Source organism: Salvia splendens, chromosome 5 (assembly GCF_004379255.2).
Source record: "Salvia splendens isolate huo1 chromosome 5, SspV2, whole genome shotgun sequence".
Taxonomy (NCBI): domain Eukaryota; kingdom Viridiplantae; phylum Streptophyta; class Magnoliopsida; order Lamiales; family Lamiaceae; genus Salvia; species Salvia splendens.
Genome location: NC_056036.1, coordinates 4584424 through 4605795, shown reverse-complemented (window position 1 = coordinate 4605795; position 21372 = coordinate 4584424). Strand labels below are relative to the sequence as shown.

The 21372-nt window shown below is 36.7% G+C and overlaps 2 protein-coding genes across 5 annotated transcripts; one reads left to right on the top strand and one right to left on the bottom strand.

The window, feature by feature from the left end:
• Positions 1-166: 166 nt before the first annotated feature.
• LOC121804367 (DNA gyrase subunit A, chloroplastic/mitochondrial-like) lies at positions 167-20564 on the bottom strand. 4 transcript variants are annotated; one of them, XM_042203861.1, is made up of 28 exons: positions 20430-20563; positions 12160-12688; positions 10690-10759; positions 10508-10573; positions 9838-9939; positions 9671-9715; positions 9484-9582; positions 9286-9372; positions 8486-8556; positions 7924-8032; positions 7742-7804; positions 7470-7535; positions 7250-7338; positions 7030-7078; positions 6645-6731; positions 6343-6436; positions 5133-5203; positions 4957-5046; positions 3954-4079; positions 3715-3872; positions 2752-2833; positions 2500-2664; positions 2321-2422; positions 1970-2106; positions 1204-1324; positions 1017-1071; positions 828-927; positions 167-516 (listed from the first exon to the last, which is right to left on the bottom strand). In XM_042203861.1, exons 2-28 carry the CDS (start codon positions 12600-12602, stop codon positions 411-413), a joined length of 2853 nt encoding a protein of 950 aa, XP_042059795.1. In that variant the 5' UTR covers positions 12603-12688; positions 20430-20563; the 3' UTR covers positions 167-410. The 4 variants fall into 4 exon arrangements, 3 of the variants coding, with proteins under 3 accessions (XP_042059795.1, XP_042059796.1, XP_042059797.1); XM_042203862.1 differs by lacking the exon at positions 12160-12688 and having other exon boundaries at positions 20430-20564; XM_042203863.1 differs by lacking the exons at positions 12160-12688; positions 20430-20563 and having other exon boundaries at positions 10695-10759.
• LOC121804369 (ethylene-responsive transcription factor WRI1-like) lies at positions 16926-21104 on the top strand. The gene is made up of 7 exons (XM_042203866.1): positions 16926-17732; positions 17838-17920; positions 18103-18111; positions 18203-18291; positions 18794-18918; positions 19141-19217; positions 20313-21104. The coding sequence occupies exons 1-7, from the start codon at positions 17539-17541 to the stop codon at positions 20879-20881; spliced, it is 1146 nt and encodes a 381-aa protein (XP_042059800.1). The 5' UTR covers positions 16926-17538; the 3' UTR covers positions 20882-21104.
• The last annotated feature ends 268 nt before the right edge of the window (positions 21105-21372 follow it).

The following is a 21372-nucleotide window of genomic DNA, read 5'->3' as shown; positions in this document are numbered from 1 at the left end:
CTCCCATAAATGTGCACGAATGTATAAAATTGCAATTCTCTATATTCACATTGTGTCACACCTTTGAGCTCATGTATTGCACTTAACGAGAATATAGAGAATTGCAATTTTATATTTTTGCTCAAAGGTTATGGAATGGAGTGATATAAAACACTGTAGACAAAGGTAAAATAAAAATATTCATCATAAATAGTATAGTAATCTTTTTTTGACAACAAATTGCTGAGACCTGATTATCTATTTTCCACAGCTGCACAAAGTAATGTTTGTTTCAAGAAAATTGCTGCGGAGATGTACACTAAAAATGGCGACTATACAAAGTACCTATGCTGTATCACCAGATCTTACAAGATTTACATGCCAAAAATCGGGGAGTCGCAGTAGCGATTTCAAAACTTGAGTCCCTCAGGTCATGCTGCAGCCTCCTCCTCTAGTTCCTCCTCTGATTCAGTTGCTGATATCAAAGAAGTCGACTGGATTTTTCCAGCATGTTCAAGGCGCATCAGAATCACCCCTCTGCAAAGAAAGTGAAAGTCCGATTCATGTTTAATCATCCGCCAACAAACACCATTCTACGAGTACAACATCATGATCTTGTTATGCTTTTATCCCAGAGAGAGTAAAGCAAATACTCTTTTCGGCTTTTAAGTGGAGGGATACCTAAAGCTCTAGAAGAGACATTGTATAACACTAAGAGCCATTCGCAATTGAAATGACCAACAATTATACAAGGAAGAATATTAATTTCTATCATCCAACTCTACAACTCGGCTTTTGAGACACTATCATGCAAGCACTAAAAGACAGGTACCAAAATAACGAAGTACCTTGCATAGCGAGACTGAATGGAGATATCTCGTACTTTGATCCGGTTCACTGTTCCACTTTGGCTGACAAGCACGACTTGTTCATCACTTTCTCCATCCTCTATACAAATTAATATGTCATTAGTTTTTGTGATTAGCTACTTAATGCATTGAATACAGTAGAGTGCTAAGGTAAATAGGAAGCCTCACCCCCTACTGAAAATCCTACTACAAATACAGCCGCTAGACGATCTTCTGTCGAAAACTGCATCATTATGGGAAAAGAGTTGCAAAGATTAGAGGCGTGATCTAGAGTAACAGAATAAAAGAAATGTACTACAATGTATAGTAGGAGTACATGTTTCCTTTTCCTGATAAAAGAAAGAAGGTAACCAACCTTGTAACCTATAAGACCAACCCTATTCAGTGATGACGTCTTGAAGCTAGCAACAGGAACTCGTTTTCCAAAGCCCCTTTCAGATATAAACAGCAGCCAAGGGCCAGAAAATCTCTTCCCACTACACAAACAAACCAATACATTTCATGATAAATAATAGTAGTACAGTACATTCTAAAAAACTAAGCAACTGAAAATATGAAAAGGCACAGTGTAGCAATTAAAGACACAAGATGCTATGCATGACCACATTTTTGACAGACGTAACATACAAGAAAGTCACAAGTAGAACTGCAAATTCTCCTGTGGTTACCAGATATTATCCAAGGATAGTAGCGTAACTTGGTAGAAAAACATCCAGTTGAGTTGTTATATTTGTTATAAACTTTTCCACAACTTGATCAATAAAACACCCTATGAGAATATGAAATGTTCTTTGATAGCAACTTATCTCCATCAGAAGACTACAAATAGAGTAAGAGAAACTAGTTCCCTGTGAATCATACAATTGCTTCCAGCAAATTGTTCCATCAGAGTTCGGACAAAGTCATCTTGAAAAGTGAATGTGAAATCAAAAATTTTTAGCAGTAGACACCAATATGAAGTATCTGTAAGTTTTAAATATTTTAATTCAAAGCCCGCAAATACAAATTAAAACCTAATAATGATACCTAAGCCATGACAAAAACGTGGATATCAAATTAATATATAACTCTCATGCCAAAAGCATAAAGAATATAATTTTATGCCAAAAGCATAAAATTACTGGCTGGGCAGTGTTTCAGAGCCTTTCTCGATCTTCTTTCCCAAGGATGCAGGTATTATATCAATGCTCGCCATCTTATCCCCTTGCTTCAGTCTCATTGCAACTGAACCTCTAGTATTCCTCCCAAGTGCTCTCATCTAATCAGATAAAAAAGCAAACAACAAAAAGTATACTTTTAAGAGTGGCTTCAAATCTGAGACATAACCATGAAAGCTGAAGCATGTACTGCAGCAGCAGCAGCAGCAGTAGCCAATGGATTTAATGTCTACTGGAAAATCAGTGTCTAATTCTAGCTCCAAGGTCGGTAATCTCAGCACTGTAAGGGTGAAGGCAAAAGGAACGATGACTTACATTCTCACAAGGGCACAAAATCACCATTCCATTCTGTGATGCCATGGCCACATAATCATCATTCGAGCAATGCCTCACCCATTTCAGCTCATCACCTGGAACCTGCCAGTTTTAGTAAGTTAATTAGGGCACAAGTAGCTTAATACCCAGAACTCCAAGGAACAAAGAAGCAGACAAACCAGTTGAATTGCTATGATTCCAGTAGACCTTATCGATGAGAAATAGTTCAAAGAAATTTTCTTGATATATCCCTTAATAGTGAGCATCACAAGATATTGATCTCCTTCAAATTCACTGACAGGAATGATTGAAGTTACCCTCTCACCATCGGATAGGGATAAGATCTGTACCCAAAAAATATTCAGTGGTCATTAAACAAAACGTGGAAAATATTACAAGCCAAAAGACTCGAGTGAAAAGTATGGCACTACTTGGACTAAAGGTGTGCCAGCGGCAGTCCTGCTGCATTCAGGAATTTTATAGGCACGAGCACAATATACTGTTCCCTTATCACTGCAAAAGGATAACAGCAAGGGTTAGAAATGAGTAACAAGCCAGAATGGATTATATGCAGCGTCCTTGCATAGCAAATTAACTGATTATACAGTATACACAAGATGTATTATCTTTTCAAATAACGGACACATGAATGCTTGCAAGTAGAATTCCGCATGCTTGCAAGTAGAAACCAGTAACGAAATATTAAGTAACCTTGCGGCAGGAAAAAAATCAAACTTTTCCCAAAGTTGATGGATTTTGAAATGAAAGCATAGAAATTGGGGACATTATTCAGAAAACACTGAAATTAAGGGGCACGCATATGATTAACCCTACCGTTAATTCCCAACAGATAAAAAATACCAAATAAAATTATGATTTCACTAAACTTTACATCCATTTTCCAATAGCCAGATCACATCATCTCTTTCACAATATAATCAGTTACGTCATTTAAGATCTTCGTTACAATTTGTATTGTTCCCAAATCCCAATTTTTAGAATTAGAGGAAACGAGAAAAACACTTTGAACAATCGATGGTTGTTTAAACAAACTACATCACCCTTATCCCTTCTTTTGCCAAGGGCTTGAGTTAGAACAACCTTCAATATGCATATATAACATAGTGGTGTACCATTGCCACTTCTTAGTCGTTTCTCAATAATAACAGTATGTACCACATCATCTTCCAATAAACAATTTCATACCCTTAAGAGCGGCAGAATATTCTTTTGTTCAGAAGCTCATCTACTACGCTTTTGTGTACAATATTTATATAACATACTCATGCAATCACTGACAAAAATGCATACCAAGTTGATGTCAAAACAAACTTTAAAGGAATTTATTTCTTTTTACAAGTCATATACAAGAAACGGTGAGTGGGCATAGGTACCTGAAGTAAAGGACATGATCGTGTGCACGGCATACAAGGAAATCAGACATAGCATCATTCACTCTTAATTTCCCTACTGATTTTCCAATAGTACCGCGGTGTTGGAGAGTGAATGTATCAGGCTTCATCCTTTTTAGGTAGCCTTTTTCACTAAGTGCCTAAAAGTAAATATGGAACATTCCTGAGAAACAGAATTGCAGTAAATTTGTTTCAGACCTCAAAATGTAAATATTACATACCAGTAGCATTTCTTCGTTGGGTATAATATCGATATCCTCAAGCTGGCCGCTATCAGAGTCCTCCAGCATTGAACGCCTAGGAGTAGAAAATTTGTTCTTTATCTCATTTGCTTCCACTTCTATCATCTAATCATTAAAGAAAAAATCAAAACTACCAATAAGATAACAACATGCAATCAACTATAAGACTCGCCTTCAGAAGTAAACAAAGCCGGTTACATTTATTATTTCAAAGTTTCAAACTCGCCACCACATCATAACAAGAAGGAAAAAGAAATAGTTCCCAGTATAGTCCTTATTCTAACACCCGAAAAATGGATAAGTCTAAATTTCAACACAACCATTTCCCTGTGAGCACTTTGACCACCAGAATAAAGTATCGTAGAAACTAATAATAGAAAATCAAAACACCACCCCAAAAAGTTTGAGAAAGGCTATCTACTATAAGTTCCATCTCCACCATTTACAGCCTAGACCTCCTATAGAGACTCCTGTTCGACAAGGAACATTCTTTGCAAAAGGACATATGGCATTGTTGCAGAAAATTTGGGAAGAGTTTAGTAGAAAGAGAACACATCAGAAACCAAGACACCTGAAAATTGTTAGTGAAATCAAAATGGAATCATCAATAATCCCTTTTTAGACCAAGTATCCAAGAACTTATCATCAAGATATAAATGGGTGATCTGAAATTTTAAGTGAAACCCAAGCCTAAATCCTATGAAAAAAAAACCTACCATATTCAACAAATGGAAGGTGTTAACGGAACGGACAGACTGAGATGCTTTTAAAAATTATAGGGCCTAATTGAACAAGAATTGGTTTAGTTGGTCCAAGAGCTCCAAGGAAACAGTTATTGGGTATTTGGATCTTATCCCTATTAAAAATAATGAATGGAAACAGATGGAAATGTGAGCAGATAACTTTATAACTTCTGAACTTTAGCATCATAATTACGTAGACTCAACAAATAAATAGCATGTACGTTCTGTCAGAAAAGCACCTCCAGTATTAACTTTTTGCTTGAAAGAAGCTCCTGCAGTTTTGAAATTTGTCCAGACAAAGATCTCCCTTCATCAATAAACTTGTTTTTCTGGAAAATGTACAGCTCAATGAGTCAGGAATATCTGCTACCATGAAACAAATATAGAACTATAGATGTATAGTATACACAGATACCTCGAGTGACGTTAGCTTTCTGAGGCTTATATCCAATATAGCTTCAGCTTGTTTGTCAGTCAAGTTGAACTCTGCGATAAGATGCTATTTGATAAATATAAATGGATAAACTTATACTGCTGGGCACACATTGATGGCATTTGATGCAAGAAAATGCCTCAACAAACCATAACAATGAGAAATGAGAAGGATCTAAATTACATGAAATGATATGAGATTAAATTTAATTATGTAATACCCTTGGAACGAAATAGAATCAATTTCCATGCACAAAAGATAGAACCTATACTATTTAGTGACTAGTGGCTCAAGAGGATAAAAGATGGGTAAAAGGGGAAGTGAGATATAAAATGAACACATAAATGTTAGTATTCACTGGAGATATAATCTAGAGTGTAACCACTTACGGCATGTCTAATATGCAGGGAAGGAATGAGAATGGAAGGGTAATCATGGTATGGATGACATGATTCTGATATTAGGCATCATCATTCCAGAAGGAATACCTATTACAGTAAGTGTGGGATTATCCATCCCTCTTTTCCCCCATAGTATTGCCCAATCCCATGAACATGGAAGTAGTTAAATTCAAAATTTAATTCTTTTTTTAACAAAACTATTCTTAAAACTATTTGGCAAAGAGATAATAATACCAAGTCTTAAGTTAAAAATCTAAGGCTAATAAAAGTTGGATCTCCAGTCGGGATAATGTATATTTGGAGCAACATTTTGGTAGGTTCTCTTATAATACTCTCAGCTAAAGAATATTACTCCCTCCGTCCCTAAAAAATAAACAACATTTGAAACGGCACGGATTTAAAGCACAATTGGTAAAGTAAGAGAGAGATAGAAAGAAAAAGAATTTGGAGTATTGTTAGTGGAGAATGGGACCTACCTCATTAGAGAGAGAAAAGTGTCTTAAAATAGAATTGGTCTCGACATCCCAAAATGGCAAATGTGGTATATTTTTAAGGGATGGAGGGAGTATATAGTTAATCCTCAAATCTTCCAAAAACAACACAAGGGAAGCAGACATGTCAAACTTACATGAATCATATGAGACCAGCTTAGGTAAAGCACAACAACCATAATTTTCTGATATGAACATGTACATCAGAAACTTAAGAGCATAGAAAGCAGTCATTATAACAGCTTCAGTTATAATCATGATTACTTCAATATTGTTGAGAAAGAAAGATGTGAAGCTTGCCTTTTCTAAGATTAGTAGACGCCGATGCATGATTAGAAGCTTTCCTGATTATGTCAATGATACTGTCCAGATTATCAAGTCCTGTTATGATACCCTTACATACAGAAACCCCAAAGCAAGGTAAATAAATTAGTAGCTTAGAAAGGCTGAGGTTGCAAAATAGTAGTAATAAGAATGAAATCCAATACCACAACTGATGTTCACATTTTATAACAATTTAGAAAAAGGGTCAAGATGACATTAAGAAACAAGGTGTTTCACATATATCTGAAGTCAATAGCATTATAGAATTGTTAGCTAACCTCTACAATGTGATACCGATCTTGAGCTTGAGTTAGTTTATATTTTGCACGCCTTTCAACCACAGAACATCTAAAATCTAAAAATGCCTGCACAAAAATAAAATACTGTATAAATAGGAATAATCTCACAAAATAATTAATTTTCAACTTAGAACAGCTCATTTTTACTGCTGTAACATGTTCATCAGATTGAATTAATCTAGTTTTGCTTCCTTAATGAAATTATTTAACTGCTCTTTTTTGGCAAAACTACTTAACAAATTAATCCTAACGATTTCCATCCAGTAAATATTATGTATGAGGCTCATCAATTAACTTGATTAAGCAAAATTAAATTATCAGATTGAGCTAGAAGATTTAAATACAGGTGGTAAGATCCTGTCACCTGAAGCAATTCTTTCAACCCCATTAGCTTTGGTTGGCCATTAAGGATCCTACGATGAGAAACAAAAGTAAGGATGGAAAACCCCAAAATAAAAATATGGAGTATCTTTTAACTATTATTAGAAGGGTGAAAGCTGCTTCTGATAAGGAAATGTAAGAACTCATGTCTGTCATTAATAAAATTAAAAAAATACAAAATGAATGGTATTCAAATAACTCACCCCACCATGTTGCAGCTAAATGCTGACTGCAAAGCTGTAAGACGATATAGATTATTCAATACAATGGAGGGATCTGATCCTCTCTTGAGCTGATTAAGATGGAATAAAGAAAAATCAAAACCTAGAAATAGAAAATGTATATGCTGCTTTTGACTTAGATCAGACTTGGAATTCCTGAACAGACAAATCATTTCAAGAAGACCGATTCATACAAGATTACCTCAATAACAATGCGCATTCCAGATCGATCACTCTCATCACGTATGTCACTTATTCCCTCCAAACTCTAACAGAAAGTGAATTTTTTATAATCAGATGGTATCAATAATATCTGCATGTCATGAATCTAAAAAGGCAGATTGTATATTAGTAAGTACAACATTGCAATCTTACATAAGAAGGAGCTTAAACAATTCCAATACATTTAACCACATTTGAATAAGAAGGAGCTTATTTAAAGACATTCATGAGAAACCACAATTAATTAGATACCTTATTTTCTACAAGTTCAGCAATTTTCTCAACAAGAGAAGCTTTGTTGGTCTGGTACGGAATCTGTTTCAATGCAAACAAAATTAAAAAGAGTAAGACATTACTAGTAATTTTTAGAACACCCCACCCCCAAAAAATGGGAATATCTAATAAATCAATGTAAGGAGATAAAGATTAAACACCTCTTTTATTATAATTGCTGACCGCTTGCTCTTGGGATCCAGCAACTCAACATCAGTCTTCCCTCTGATCACCACTCGCCCTCGTCCAGTTCGATATGCATCCAAAATACTTCAAGGATCAAAAAAATCAAATTATTTCATCTCATGTTGTGTTTGATTGCAAAGCAAAATAAATTTTTGGGATAAATAGGATACAGTCAACTGGAAGTAGCAGAAAGGGGGTCTCATGATGACAAAATAAAATAGTGACGCCATAATACATATAAAGAGACAAATTGCCATCTACAGTAGCAAAGCACACACTAGTGTTTCCCTTCTCCTTTCTGCCAGAAGATTTGCTCACCTTTTCAATTTATTTATCCACTTATAGGCGATAAGTTTAATTTCCAAAATCACGCAACATAATTCAGCTCCAGTTATGTAAAGATCTAATTTATAAGCATTATAGTAAAATCACATATTTCCAGCATGTGTAGTGTGTAAAAGGCATGCAGAAGACTTCAACTTGCTGTGCATCTACATCACTAGCATGTAGCAAGAATATGGCTATGGAATAACCTACCCAATATTGCCCATTATTATTCCTCCAGTTGGGAAGTCAGGTCCAGGCATGTACTCAAGCAATTCTTGCAACTGTTACAGAAAAACAATTCTATGAAACTTAATTCTCCGTAGAAACGTCAATGGTGGAAAAGCAGAATATCGAAGTTTACTTTATAATCACAACCATAAAGAGGAACAATGAAAAAAAAATTACAACAAGATGAACTACACTGTATACATGATCTCAATATTTAAAATCATGTCAAATCTATAAGTCTTCTAAAGCTATACAGAGTGGCAAATGGCAACAAGAAAATTAGACATTAAAATTGAATAAAAATAAGTCCAGGCTAAGATACACAATTTGGACACTGAAATGTTCAACATACTAACTTTATGGTTTTACTTTTCTAACTGTTGACTACTGGGAAAGGGAATAAGCAGTTTACTTACATTGAAGAATTGGATTCAAACACCCTGCTCCAAGTAGCCAGCAATAAATAAGCAGAATTATTAAGCTACAATCTTAATGGATAAAAGAAAATTGCCCACCTCATATGATTTAAGGAACAATCATAAAGGTGTGTGTGAGTTGGCCAAGCGGCAGAGAGGTTAATAATGCCTGAGGCCAAAGGTCTCAGGTAAGAGTCCTTCGGCCTTTAAATTCATTTACCCATAAAAAAAAGAACAATCATAAAGAAAGTGAGAGAATATCACAAGGTATGCCTAGATTTAGTTAAAAGTAACTACTTTCATCATTAAAAAGATACCATGAAAAAATATCACAAGATAGTGATGCTTGACTGGATAAAACAATACCGTTGCATCTGGATTGTGAATCAGCACCGAAAGTGCATCTACTAACTCCCCAAGATTATGTGGTGGAATATTGGTAGCCATTCCAACCTGGGGGTGGGAGGAAGCAAAGCTAATTAATGAAGTGATAATCGACAAGCAGCCAAGCAAATGAAGAGCCAAGAGCCAGGCAAAAATATTTAAGCTAGTTCAGTTGGATACCGCAATCCCTGAAGCACCATTCAGTAGCAAGTTGGGGATGCGAGCAGGAAGCAGAGATGGTTCTTTTTGTGAATTATCAAAGTTTGGAACAAAATCAACCTACAAAATGTATGTGTGTCAGTAAAGAAGCAAAGACATATAACACATAGTCACTGAAAAATGGGACAATTTATTAACAAAAACACACCGTGTCTTGCTCTAAATCTGCCAATAACATGGACTCCGAGAGTGCCTGAAAAAATAACAACAGCATATTGGTGCTCATCAGTTTCATTATAGTAGTAGACGAACAAAGAAGGAACACCTATAAATTAGAGTCATGTGCTTCAGAAAAAAATCATACTAGTAGACTACCTCCAGCCTGCACTCAGTGTAACGCATTGCTGCAGGAGGATCCGCATCAATAGAGCCAAAATTCCCATGCCCACGAATCAGTGGAGAGCGCAAGGAGAAATCCTAAGATGCAAGCATATAGAAATAGGTGAAAGACGAGACAAGCATAATTCTCTGATTTGTCTTACGTGGACTTATACTAGTACTTAAATCAACACTTTATCATCATGCCAAGCAAGTAGAGAGGGCAGATAGATGTTTAAAACATGCTTATCCAAAAAGTTAGGTCCTTGCTCCCAAATAATATGCCTTGCCATAAATGATATATCCATAATTAGGTTATGAGAGATAAAAACTTGTACTCATAATACTATGCAAATAGAAGCTCTATGGAATAAAAAGTAATAGTGCATTATATTATGGGAAGTAATATTTCAGCTTCTATTATAAGCACTTGCTAAGAGGTGACTGAAACAATATATAAACAATGATCACTTTTATTTCCTGCCATCTTTAGCATACCCTTCCTAGCTAATGAATTCTAAGTAATATAAACAATTTAAAACTGAATCATCATGGTAGAAAATAGAAAACCAAGCTTCCATTGGCATATGCAATTATGCATGATGATTCACTTTTTAGTCACTTCTACTACCGAAAGGATCAGAAAGCCCTTATATTCGACAGGTACCTGAGCCATTCGAACCAATGAATCATAGACAGCAGTATCTCCATGTGGATGGAACTTTCCTAGAACCTGCATCAGACCAAGCCAAACAATACATAAGGGTGGTAAATGCATAACGACAATAATCAGCTCATCAGGGGATTTTCATGTCACACAGCAAAAATACTCATAGACCGAAATACAACCTCACCAACTACTCTGGCACACTTCTTGTGGGGTTTCTTTGACGCTAAGCCCAACTCGTGCATGGCATATCTGATAATTCATATAAAATGATCTAGTCAGAAGGCCATTTAATCAAACAATGCATAATATAGTGGAAGCTGCAGGTGAAAAGTGACTACCCATTAGATCAAATCACATAACTGAGATTTACGATGATATGCACAAAAAACACAATAGCAGTAAAATATTATACACAGCAATGTAATGTATGACAGAAGAATCTGAAAAAAGTTTTAGGAGAAAAGAATAAACTACAACAAGAAAATAAAATCGAAAATTCAACCTTGAATGATCTGCAATGCTAGGAAAGCTACTTAAGTACACATAATGGACAAGGACATGCAGAAGATCAAACATTAGCCCCAGTGGCGGACGCAGAAAATTATTTTAGCAAGGGCTGCACTGTATACTTCCTTCATCTACGATAAATAGTTTTTTTATCGTGGATGGTACTAGGTTTGATACAATCGGTAAAATAAGAAAAAGATAGAGATAAAAGTGTTCGAAATAGTGTTAGTGGAAATTATGTTCAACCTTAAGGAAGAAAAACTTATCATAGAGAATAATTTTGAGGAACGAATAAAAATAGAAAATCATGACATTTTTTCGCAGGCAAATATAATGTACAATGCATAAATATGTTATAGATAAAAATAAATTAATATATAAATCAAAATGTTTTGTGAATTATATAATTTAGATGAACATTGCGATGAAGAAGTAACCCTATTATAAGATATAGAATTGGTTGAAAATTAAGCTGTAAATTTAGAATTTGGTTATGTTTCATATATAAATCACATTTAAAAATTAACATAACACATTTATCAAAATTAGTTTAGACTTGTTAATTTGTGCTCAATTTTTATTGCACTACTTATTAAATGGTTGCTTTATTATTAGTATTATACTAGTTCCTTTTCTTCATCTTCTTCGCAGCAGCGGCTGCCATTAATTTTTCTTTGACTTCCTCTGCAATTTTTGCTTTATTAGCAATATAGTTCAGCCCTTCCAACCATTACACTTTCTAGGATTTAGTCTCTAACATCACTCAAATGGCATGGGCTTGATACATAGGTTTTGAAATTTTTTTAAAAATTAGAAATAGAAAAATCAACAAAAAAGCTTCTTGGGAGGGGCTTAAGCCCCTTGTCTTGCCTTACTGTGTCCGCCAATGGTTAGCCCGAGAAGTTAATCTCCAGCTCAACAAGCCAAAATTGGCATGTAGTTTACATAATTTGATTAGCCAGTGGGAACTCGGAAGTACATAGGTACTGAGGTCAGTAGCAACAACACTTGAGTTAAATTACAAGTTCAGGTACTAAAAACTACAAATTCACTTTGCGAATTTGAAGATAACTCTGAAGAAACAACAAATATCTGAGCACCCGCATTATGTCAAATTCCAAAAAAATTGCAAAAAAACTCACAAAATTCTCCGGTGTACAGGCTTGAGGCCGTCTCTAACATCGGGCAGTGCCCGGCCTAGCAGCACAGACATGGCATACGATATGTACGCCTCCGTTGCCTCCTTGTGCAGCTCCGTAACCACTATCCTACCATCGCCTCCTTCACCACCACCACCGCCGTCCTTCAAGGCAACCACACTCCCGTTCTCGTCCAATTCATCCTCCCTCCGCCTCGAGGAGGCCTTCGCGGCGAACAACCTCCGGCGCTGATGGGGGCTCACGGCGGAGAGAAGGCGGTGCTCGGAGGCGCGGCGAGCGAGAAGCAGGCGAGGGGGGGCGGCGGAGGAGAAGGAGAGTGGGTGAGAGCGGAGCAAGCGGAGTCCGGCGGCGAAGGCCATGGGTGCTGCGGCGGGTTCGTTGGGGGGTCCGAAATGGGTTCCGGGTCGGATGCAACTCGGATTCATTCCATTGCCGGAAATGAACTTCAGTTTGGGCGGAAAGAATTATCCCTGAATTTGTAAAACCCTAAATTTGTTTTAGGGTTTATCTTCTGCAGCAGGGAAATGGAGTAAACTTGCCGGAAATTGATTTTTATTTTATTTTAAAGTAAATATTTGAATTTCATTTTCCAAATGAAATGCCACGTGGAGAAGAATTTCATTCTAAATTTTTACTTATATATTTTGATGAGAATAAATTGAACTGTCGGATTTATTTATTTCTTTACATACAGACAGCTTTATTAGGTTTGTTCCAAAAGCATAGTGAAGAAACTTTGGATAAATAATTAAATAAGTAGTTCATCCCAAAGTTGAAAATGTGAAGGTAAAGTTTTATAGAATATAGGTATAAAAGAATGATTTTTGAATAAAAATAGAAGAGATAAAGAAATAAATTTGTTCATTCCAAATTGAAATAAAAATAGTTAGAAATTGAAATAAATAATCTACATACTATATCGCACAATAATTCTGGTTATATTGCAATACCAATTTATATTCCTTTCAATATGGGTATGTATATAAAATAATTTGTTTATTGAATATAGATATATGTTTTAAATTGATACGTGTTTGTGCTGCTAATTGATATATTCCATCCGTCTCATGTTACTTGCACTTTTCATTTTAGGTCATAAATTTGGGATTGAATTTTTAGTATAATTAAATTAGAAGTTTAAGTGTAATGAGACATCACTTAATAAATGAGCTCTTAACTTAAATTAACATATTAATTAAATGTATTAATTCTAACTTAAACTATAAATAGTGTAAGGAGTTTGTGACGAGCCGAAAAACAACAGTGCAAGTAACATGGGACGGAGTGAGTACTTTGTACTTTCAGCTAATAAGTCATTCCGTTCTTATTTTAAATTAGTTCTCAATTGTATTAATGTATGTATATATGTACTATAAATTATAATATAGTACGTTTTGTTAGGAGACGAACCCATACTCCATCCGTCCCTCTGTAGCTGAGTCGTATTCCATTTTGGATTGTCCCATTGTAGCTGAGTCGTTTCTTTTTTTAACAAAAAGCAACAACTTTTCTTCTCTCTTACTTTATTCTCTCTTCATCTCTTTACTTTTTTTCCTCTCGTACTTTATTATTCATTTAATTAACTCACCTAACACAATTTTTCTTAAATTTCGTGCCGAAAAGAAACGCCTCTACTACATAGGGAAGGAGGGAGTATACGTTACTGAAAGTAATAAAATCATAAACATATCTTATAAAGTACTAAAAGATTTAGAAATTTCTTAGTTATTGCTATTCCCTCAATTTATGCGAAGAATCTTACAAATTCAATCCTCAAACCTCTACCCCCATTTCGATAAATAAAAAGGAAGAAATGGTGAAACAATAATACAACATCTCTTACTCAAAATTAGATATTCTACACTATTTTTCTCTTTAGACCGATATGCATGAATATCCTTTTTTTTTGTTACTAAATGAATTGAAACTTCTACCAGGAGGAGGAGTAAGTTTTCTTAAAGAAAACTCTGTTTACTGAAAATTAGTATTAGTATTCTATTTTATTTTTTCTCTTTAAACCAATATGCATGACAGCATGAATGCCATCACTTTTGTTACTAAATAAACTAGTATTTCTATTTAAACATTATAACATACATAAAAAGCCAACTAATAATGTATATGTATATTTATGACGTACACAATAATAACAGGAAAAAATGACGACATTTCACCAAAGCCGAATTTGAATTTTGTCAAATTACAGCAACATAAATGATGATCATCATATATTAAGCGACAAAAAAAAATTAAAAAAATACAATAAAAGCATGGAAAATATTTTGTTTTTCAATATAGACAAAATTGTGACAGACCTCTCCCATCGAGGGCATTAAGGGCATTTCATTTACACTGTAATTTCGAATAATCAAGCTGTTAATTAATTACTCCATATAAACCATCCATACATCATACAAGCATCTATAGCCACAATTATCTACTGACAAAATTTACAGATCTATTCTCCCATTAACTAAACATTATTATTAAAATCTTATGGTTCCTAATAATAATAATTAAGCAAAGCAATTTTTGAATAAATACTTACATATATATTGTAGTACTAAATCTGTATATGTCTAGAGAGGTCCATTTAAGTGCAGAAAGCCACAGATGTTATAGTGCCAATTGGTAGCATGGCTGAGTGGTGAAGCCAAGTGTTGAAAATATTTATTAACTATGGTTTACTTAACTCAACCACCAGGTTAAATTCAAACCATCTTGCTTTTCCAATCACCCTTTCTTTGCCAACATTGATTTCTACAAGTAAAATTTATTTATTGTCGAGTTTGTTTATTTTTTTAACACTGTATAATTTCATGGTTTATTTAAAAGAATGGGACCAGATTACATGATTATTAAATTCCACTTCATATACCATCCCCCAATTATATGACAGAATTGCTAAAACACATATTAATGAAAGTAATTCAAAATCGACCACAATCTCATGCTAATAGAACAAACACAATATAAGTACATTTTAGTTTCTTGATTTCAGGTTCACTCCCCTTTCAAAATATTACAATAAGACTTCTAAATCCACAAAATTTATTGAGTTTACTCAATTTTTTTTAAGGTTAGTCAAAAATACCTTTTTAGCACCTTTATAAATAGTCTCTTTTTATTATTTTGATATATTTACTAAAATAACCTATTTCTTCTTTATACTCCATAAGACATATCTCACAAATACTACTTTTATTATTATTTTCTCTTTTTCGTACTTTACCAACTTCGTCTCAAACTCTCTATTTTTAGAAGACCAAAAGTGAGTAGCAATATATCTTAAGTTAGTTCGGTATGGACTATCGAACTACCTCACAGACTCTTTTGTTCGTAATCAATAATTAATATTCATTTGTCTTGACTCGAACTCCCAACCTATATACATTGATGGCGAAGAATCTAGCCAAAAAAAATCAAAACTGCAGCTTTAGGGTGTCCACTATAAGCCAGGCGCGGCTATAGCCCCGACCGTGGCGATCTCGGGGCTATCTATAGTGGGGAGAACGTCCGCCCCGAGGCGGACGAAATTTCCGGGGCGGACGGTCATCCGACGTCTTGGGGCGAGTACGCGCCGGTCCGGGGCGGACGCGGCGAATAGGCGCTCCGGCCTATAGTGGGGCGGTGCCCGGCGCGCCGGTCCGGGGCAAAATTTATTTATTTATTTTAATTCAATTTAATTTACCTATAAATACACCACATTCCATTCATTATATTCACACCATTCAAACTCTTCATCACTCAAACTTTCTCTCACTAGAATTTGTGAACTGAAATGGACAATTTGTGGAATGACGCGTAGAATTCTCTGATTCAAGAGGTGCAACACCAGGCCTTCCAGGAGGATGCGGCGCGCGCGGCGGAGGCCGCGATCCCTCGGGCGATTACTCATTGGCGGACCATCCAACGAGACCATAGCGGAGCGCACCAGCGTCTAAAGGCGGACTACTGGTGCTTCACCCATCCGACGTGATTGCGCTGGCCGGATCGGGTTGTCTATGCATCAGAAGTGCACCGCTGCAATCCGGCAGCTTGCCTACGCCGGACCAGTCGATATGTTCGATGAATACCTACAGATGGGTGAGACGACTAGCCTAACGGTGCTTAGGCAGTTTTGTAAGGGGATCCGGGAAATATTGGGTGGGGATTTCCTACGAAAGCCCACCCCTGATGAGTGTCAGAGACTGCTGGATATGCACGGTTCGATCCACGGGTTCTCAGGAATGTTAGGAAGCATCGATTGCATGCATTGGGAGTGGAGGAACTGCCCGTGGCCTGGAAAGGCCAGTTCACAACTGGATTCAAAAGCAAACATCCATCGATGATTCTGGAAGCCGTTGCTGACTACCGTTTGCGGATCTGGCATGCGTATTTTGTTGTGGCAGGTTCAAACAACGACATCAATGTTCTTCAGTCATCGCCGTTCTCCAACGATGAGTGCCGGGGGGAGGGTCTAGAAATCAGCTTCGTTGCCAACGGCACGCAGTACAGTAGGGATACTATTTAGCAGATGTGATATATCCTCGGTGACCCGTATTCGTCAAGACAATTCGCCAACCAGTTGGACCGAAGAAACAATATTTTGCGCGCAAACAAGAGAGTGCTAGGAAGGATGTTGAGCGGGCTTTTGGTGTCCTCCAATCGCGGTGGACCATTATACGATGCCCGGCACGAGTTTGGCACGAAGATGATGTCGCGAATATTATGTTAGCATGTATCATATTGCATAATATGATAATAGAAGATGGAGGATTTGCTGCAGAGCGTTGGGCACCGGAAGAGGGCGCAAGTACAAGTTACGGTGTTGCCTCCGCGCCGATCCAGATGAGCGTACCACATAGCAATGAATATTTGATCCAACATTTCACTAATATGTGCAGGACCACAACACATACCACACTCCAGGCCGATTTGATTGAAGAAGTTTGGGCACATAGGGGAGGCGGCGCAGTGTGAACACCTTTGTGATTTTCAATAGATTAAATTTTTATTGTATAATTTTTCCTGTACTTTAATACGACGAAAATTTAGTGTTTAATTTTAATTTCTTCACGTATAGCCGTTTTCTTCTAAGTACGTATAGTCCGATAAATTTAATTATAATTGAATTAACATAAATGAAAAAAAGCTTGGGGCTATTGGAAGTGTCCAGTGTCCACTATAGTGACGGAAACAAATTTTTGAGGCTGTGGACAAAAAGGGACAGGGCTATTGGAGTGTCCACCTTATAGTGGACAATCTTTATTGCCTTCAACACTTGTATTCTTTCCCTCTCTTTCTCTTTATAAATAGAGGCTAACCACTGTACTTCACCAAAAAAGAAGCCTTTTCTTCTCCACAAAAGAAAAACAGAGAATGAAGAGAAAGTCTCCTTCAAATTCCTGCTCATCCTCTTCATCTTCGTGCTGCATCGAATCGCCATCAATAATCGCACAGCCCGAACTGAAGCCCAAGGCTAAGCCCAAACGCGTCCGAGCCAAGAGAACCCAGAGCGACAGCAGCGCCACCTCTGCCAAATCGCGAAGCTCCATTTACAGAGGCGTCACAAGGTACATTACACACATTCACATTCACTCTCTCTCTCTTCTGATTCGTGCATGCATGCGATTATAGTGACATTAATTGATCAATTCGATTATTTAATTGCGAATTAGGCATAGGTGGACTGGGAGATACGAAGCTCACCTCTGGGATAAGACTACATGGAACAGCATCCAGAACAAGCGGGGAAGACAAAGTGATTAACTCTCTCTCTCTCTCTCTCTCTTTCACTTTAATTTTGTAATTTCAATCGAGGAAAAGTGAAATCAATGAGATCTGGGATCTTAGCTGAATTAATTAATGATAGTTAACTGAACGACACTGACTGTGTTTTGTTTGTATGCTTGGTGATCACTTGCGCATCCGTGGCTGCCGCAGTCTATTTAGGTAAATTTTTCCCTTTTTGTTTATCAATAAATGTGTGCATGCAGAGGATTAGGCGATCAATTTGAATCGATTAAATGTGTAATTAATGTAGGTGCTTATGATAATGAGGAAGATGCGGCTCGAACCTACGATCTAGCTGCTCTTAAATATTGGGGACCTTCTACCATTCTCAATTTTCATGTAATTCTCTCTCTTGATTATATATGAGTATGGGTAAATAACAGAACTTCGTATAATCCATCTTAAAACCAATTAACACCTGTATCGTTGTCAGTATTTAATTCCATTTTGGCCAAAATGGGTCGGGGTAAGTTAAAAGTTTTCTAGTCCGTCGAGCTGCTTTGATACTATGTTAGAAAATCATGAAATATTTGTTTTAGTTTCATTTGCCAACATGAACCATCTAAATTGATAGGGTTTATTTAAGTATGTGTGTTAAATTAGAGTGAAGTTGAAAATGCATTGGATATGTGGTAATGAAGTATTTTAAGAAAGATTGAAGCAAATGTGCTTTTGAGCACGTGCGGAGGTAGTGTGCAAATAAATTAAGAAACGTGAAAAAAGGGGATATTCAAAGAGTGTTTGATTTAGATTAGATTAGATTAGATTAGAATAGATTAGATTATGTGTTGAAGGTGAAGGCAGCAATTAGCAAACTAATTTAGACCACGTGATAATGCAGGTAGAGGGCTACAAAAAAGATGTTGAAGAGATGCAAAATTTGACTAGAGAAGAGTATTTGGCCTCACTTAGGAGGCGGAGCAGTGGCTTTTCAAGAGGGGTTTCTAAATATCGCGGAGTCGCAAGGTAACACGTCAAGAAGCAAAGCAAAAGAAAATTCATAAACAGAGACGACTCAAACCAATCCCTTGGTCGAAGGGAAACGTCTAACCAACTAAGCTATGCAAGAGAAAGATTTGCAAATATTTGTACCATGAGTCAAAATCCGGTTACAAATATGTCACTGAATACAAATTTAATTAACGTTCATACAGATTTTGACTTGAGCATAATTTCGTATTTGGACAGGCACCATCACAATGGCCGGTGGGAGGCTAGAATTGGGCGTGTTTGCGGAAACAAGTACCTCTACTTAGGAACCTACAGTGAGTAGCCTTCATTTGTTCAACTCAAGTTCATTTTTTTGTACAATACTCTCTATTCACTCTAATAAAAAATGGATTAACTATGTTTATTAGATTATAAAAGTGTCAAAATAAGTATTAGGAACCATAGTTACCAACCCACCTAATTAGTTGCAGAGATCTGATACTGTCTTAATATATAGTATCAAGACAGACCTCACAAACTAAAGTTTGTTCTTTATAAAACTCAGAAATATTCCCTTGGTGGTGTGGGTGGGAAAGGGTGAGGCTAGGAGTACTACTTAACAATTTTGACTAGAAATAAAATTCAGCTGGATGGATCTAAGTAGTGTGCAGCCCAAGATAGATCGGTTGGACATAACTGACCAAATGCTCGCCCCGAAACCCGGACAAAACCCAATTATTGGGGTTTTTGTTCTCTTAATGGCTAGTTTTGAAGAGGCATATAGGTGGTGGGATATGGAGTTGGCAGCCTTAAACTGCTCTGATTAATTAATAGCCACATAGTAACAACATTTGGAGATTAGTAGACCCATTTTTCATTCTTGATGTGTATATGCTCAGAATTTGTTGTTTTATGAACTAGAGCAAAAGGTTAACAAGAGGACTACGACGTGCTTGAACTACACAAAATAGTGTGAACAATGCATTTTCTTGCCCAACTCGAACAATTCCGAACTTATCTAAAAGCTAGGAAAAATCCAACTACTTCCACAAATGATAAGTCCTCGTGACGAGCTCTAGTTTAAATGTTATTTTCATTCCCATGGCCCTGCTCCTACCTATGTTGTTGGTATATAGTGTTCATCAGCCATGATTTGCACATTTAAATAATGATATGAGCAATTGTACCCTGTTGCTAGTGGACATTCAACTAATGTAATGACTAAGAAAGTTGACAAATCTTATGTAGTAACTATCATGTTCTTGTCAACCACGTCCCAATCTTCGTGGCCACTAACATGCTGCAAGAATTGTTCTTTTCCTAGTGAATTTGACTTGAACGCGTTTTCTTCTACCACTGGCCTACTTATGTATATCTTGTAGAGCCCTGTTGGGGTGCATGTAATTCTAAGAGGATCCCGTTTTACGCAGGCACTCAAGAGGAAGCAGCAGAAGCATATGATATGGCAGCGATAGAATACAGAGGTCCGAATGCTGTAACAAATTTTGACATAAGTAATTATGCGGATAAGTTGAAGAAATTCCTACCTGAGGTGCAAGTGGAAGAGGTCCATGGGAAGCAGGAAACAAACTCAACTCCCCCCGACGTACTACAAGCAGATGAAGAACCTCACCGAGTTGCTGAAACAGGTAGCCCTAAGCCCGAACCCAAGGATTTCAACGAGTCAGAAGGCATGATCACTATGGACCCAATCGAGGAGCACGGGCACCCTTGGAACCTCTGTCTAGATACTCTATTCAACATCCTCCCAGTTCCCGACATGCCTCTGGGTGAGGTGTTTGACTACAAAGGCTTTGATGATGATATCGAGTGCATCTTTGATGAGCCATTGGATGAATACGATTTCCTCCAATATGGCTGCCAGATTGAGGCAGCAGATGCAGTGGAAGCTCAGGACATGAAAAGGCAGGACACCTTCACTTCAACTTCACCTTCTTCATCGCCACTATCGTCAACCACAGCCTGCAGCAACATCTAGTGCCCCTTCAAGTTTTTTTATGTTTAGACCTTAAGTTACTGTAACTTTAGCTGAGGAAGCTAGCTGTAGATGATAAAGAGCAACAACCAGTGCTTCTGCACAAGCTCATAGTCTTTGGCTTGTTCAAGACTGTCTCAAGAGATGGCTCCATTTATCAGTATTTAATTCTAGAATTTCTTTGATCTTTCATAAAAAATGTATTCAGTGAGTTTTTTTTTGCCCTCCTGTTTTTACATTTACACCATAAAAGACAGATATAACAAAACAAATTGATGAAGTGACACAGTCATAAATTTACACTATCAGCTTTGGCTTTACAGACCATAACCAATAAGCCAAAACATCTAATGCAGTCGAATGAAAACTTCTGGTAATAATCTTATGTCCACCCAATTATGTAAAATTAGGTAGTGATATGTTAAGAAGTCAAACAACGCATGTGAAGTTGAGCTAGTTTGGCAACTGTCTATTTCATGGCAATTGGCAACCTT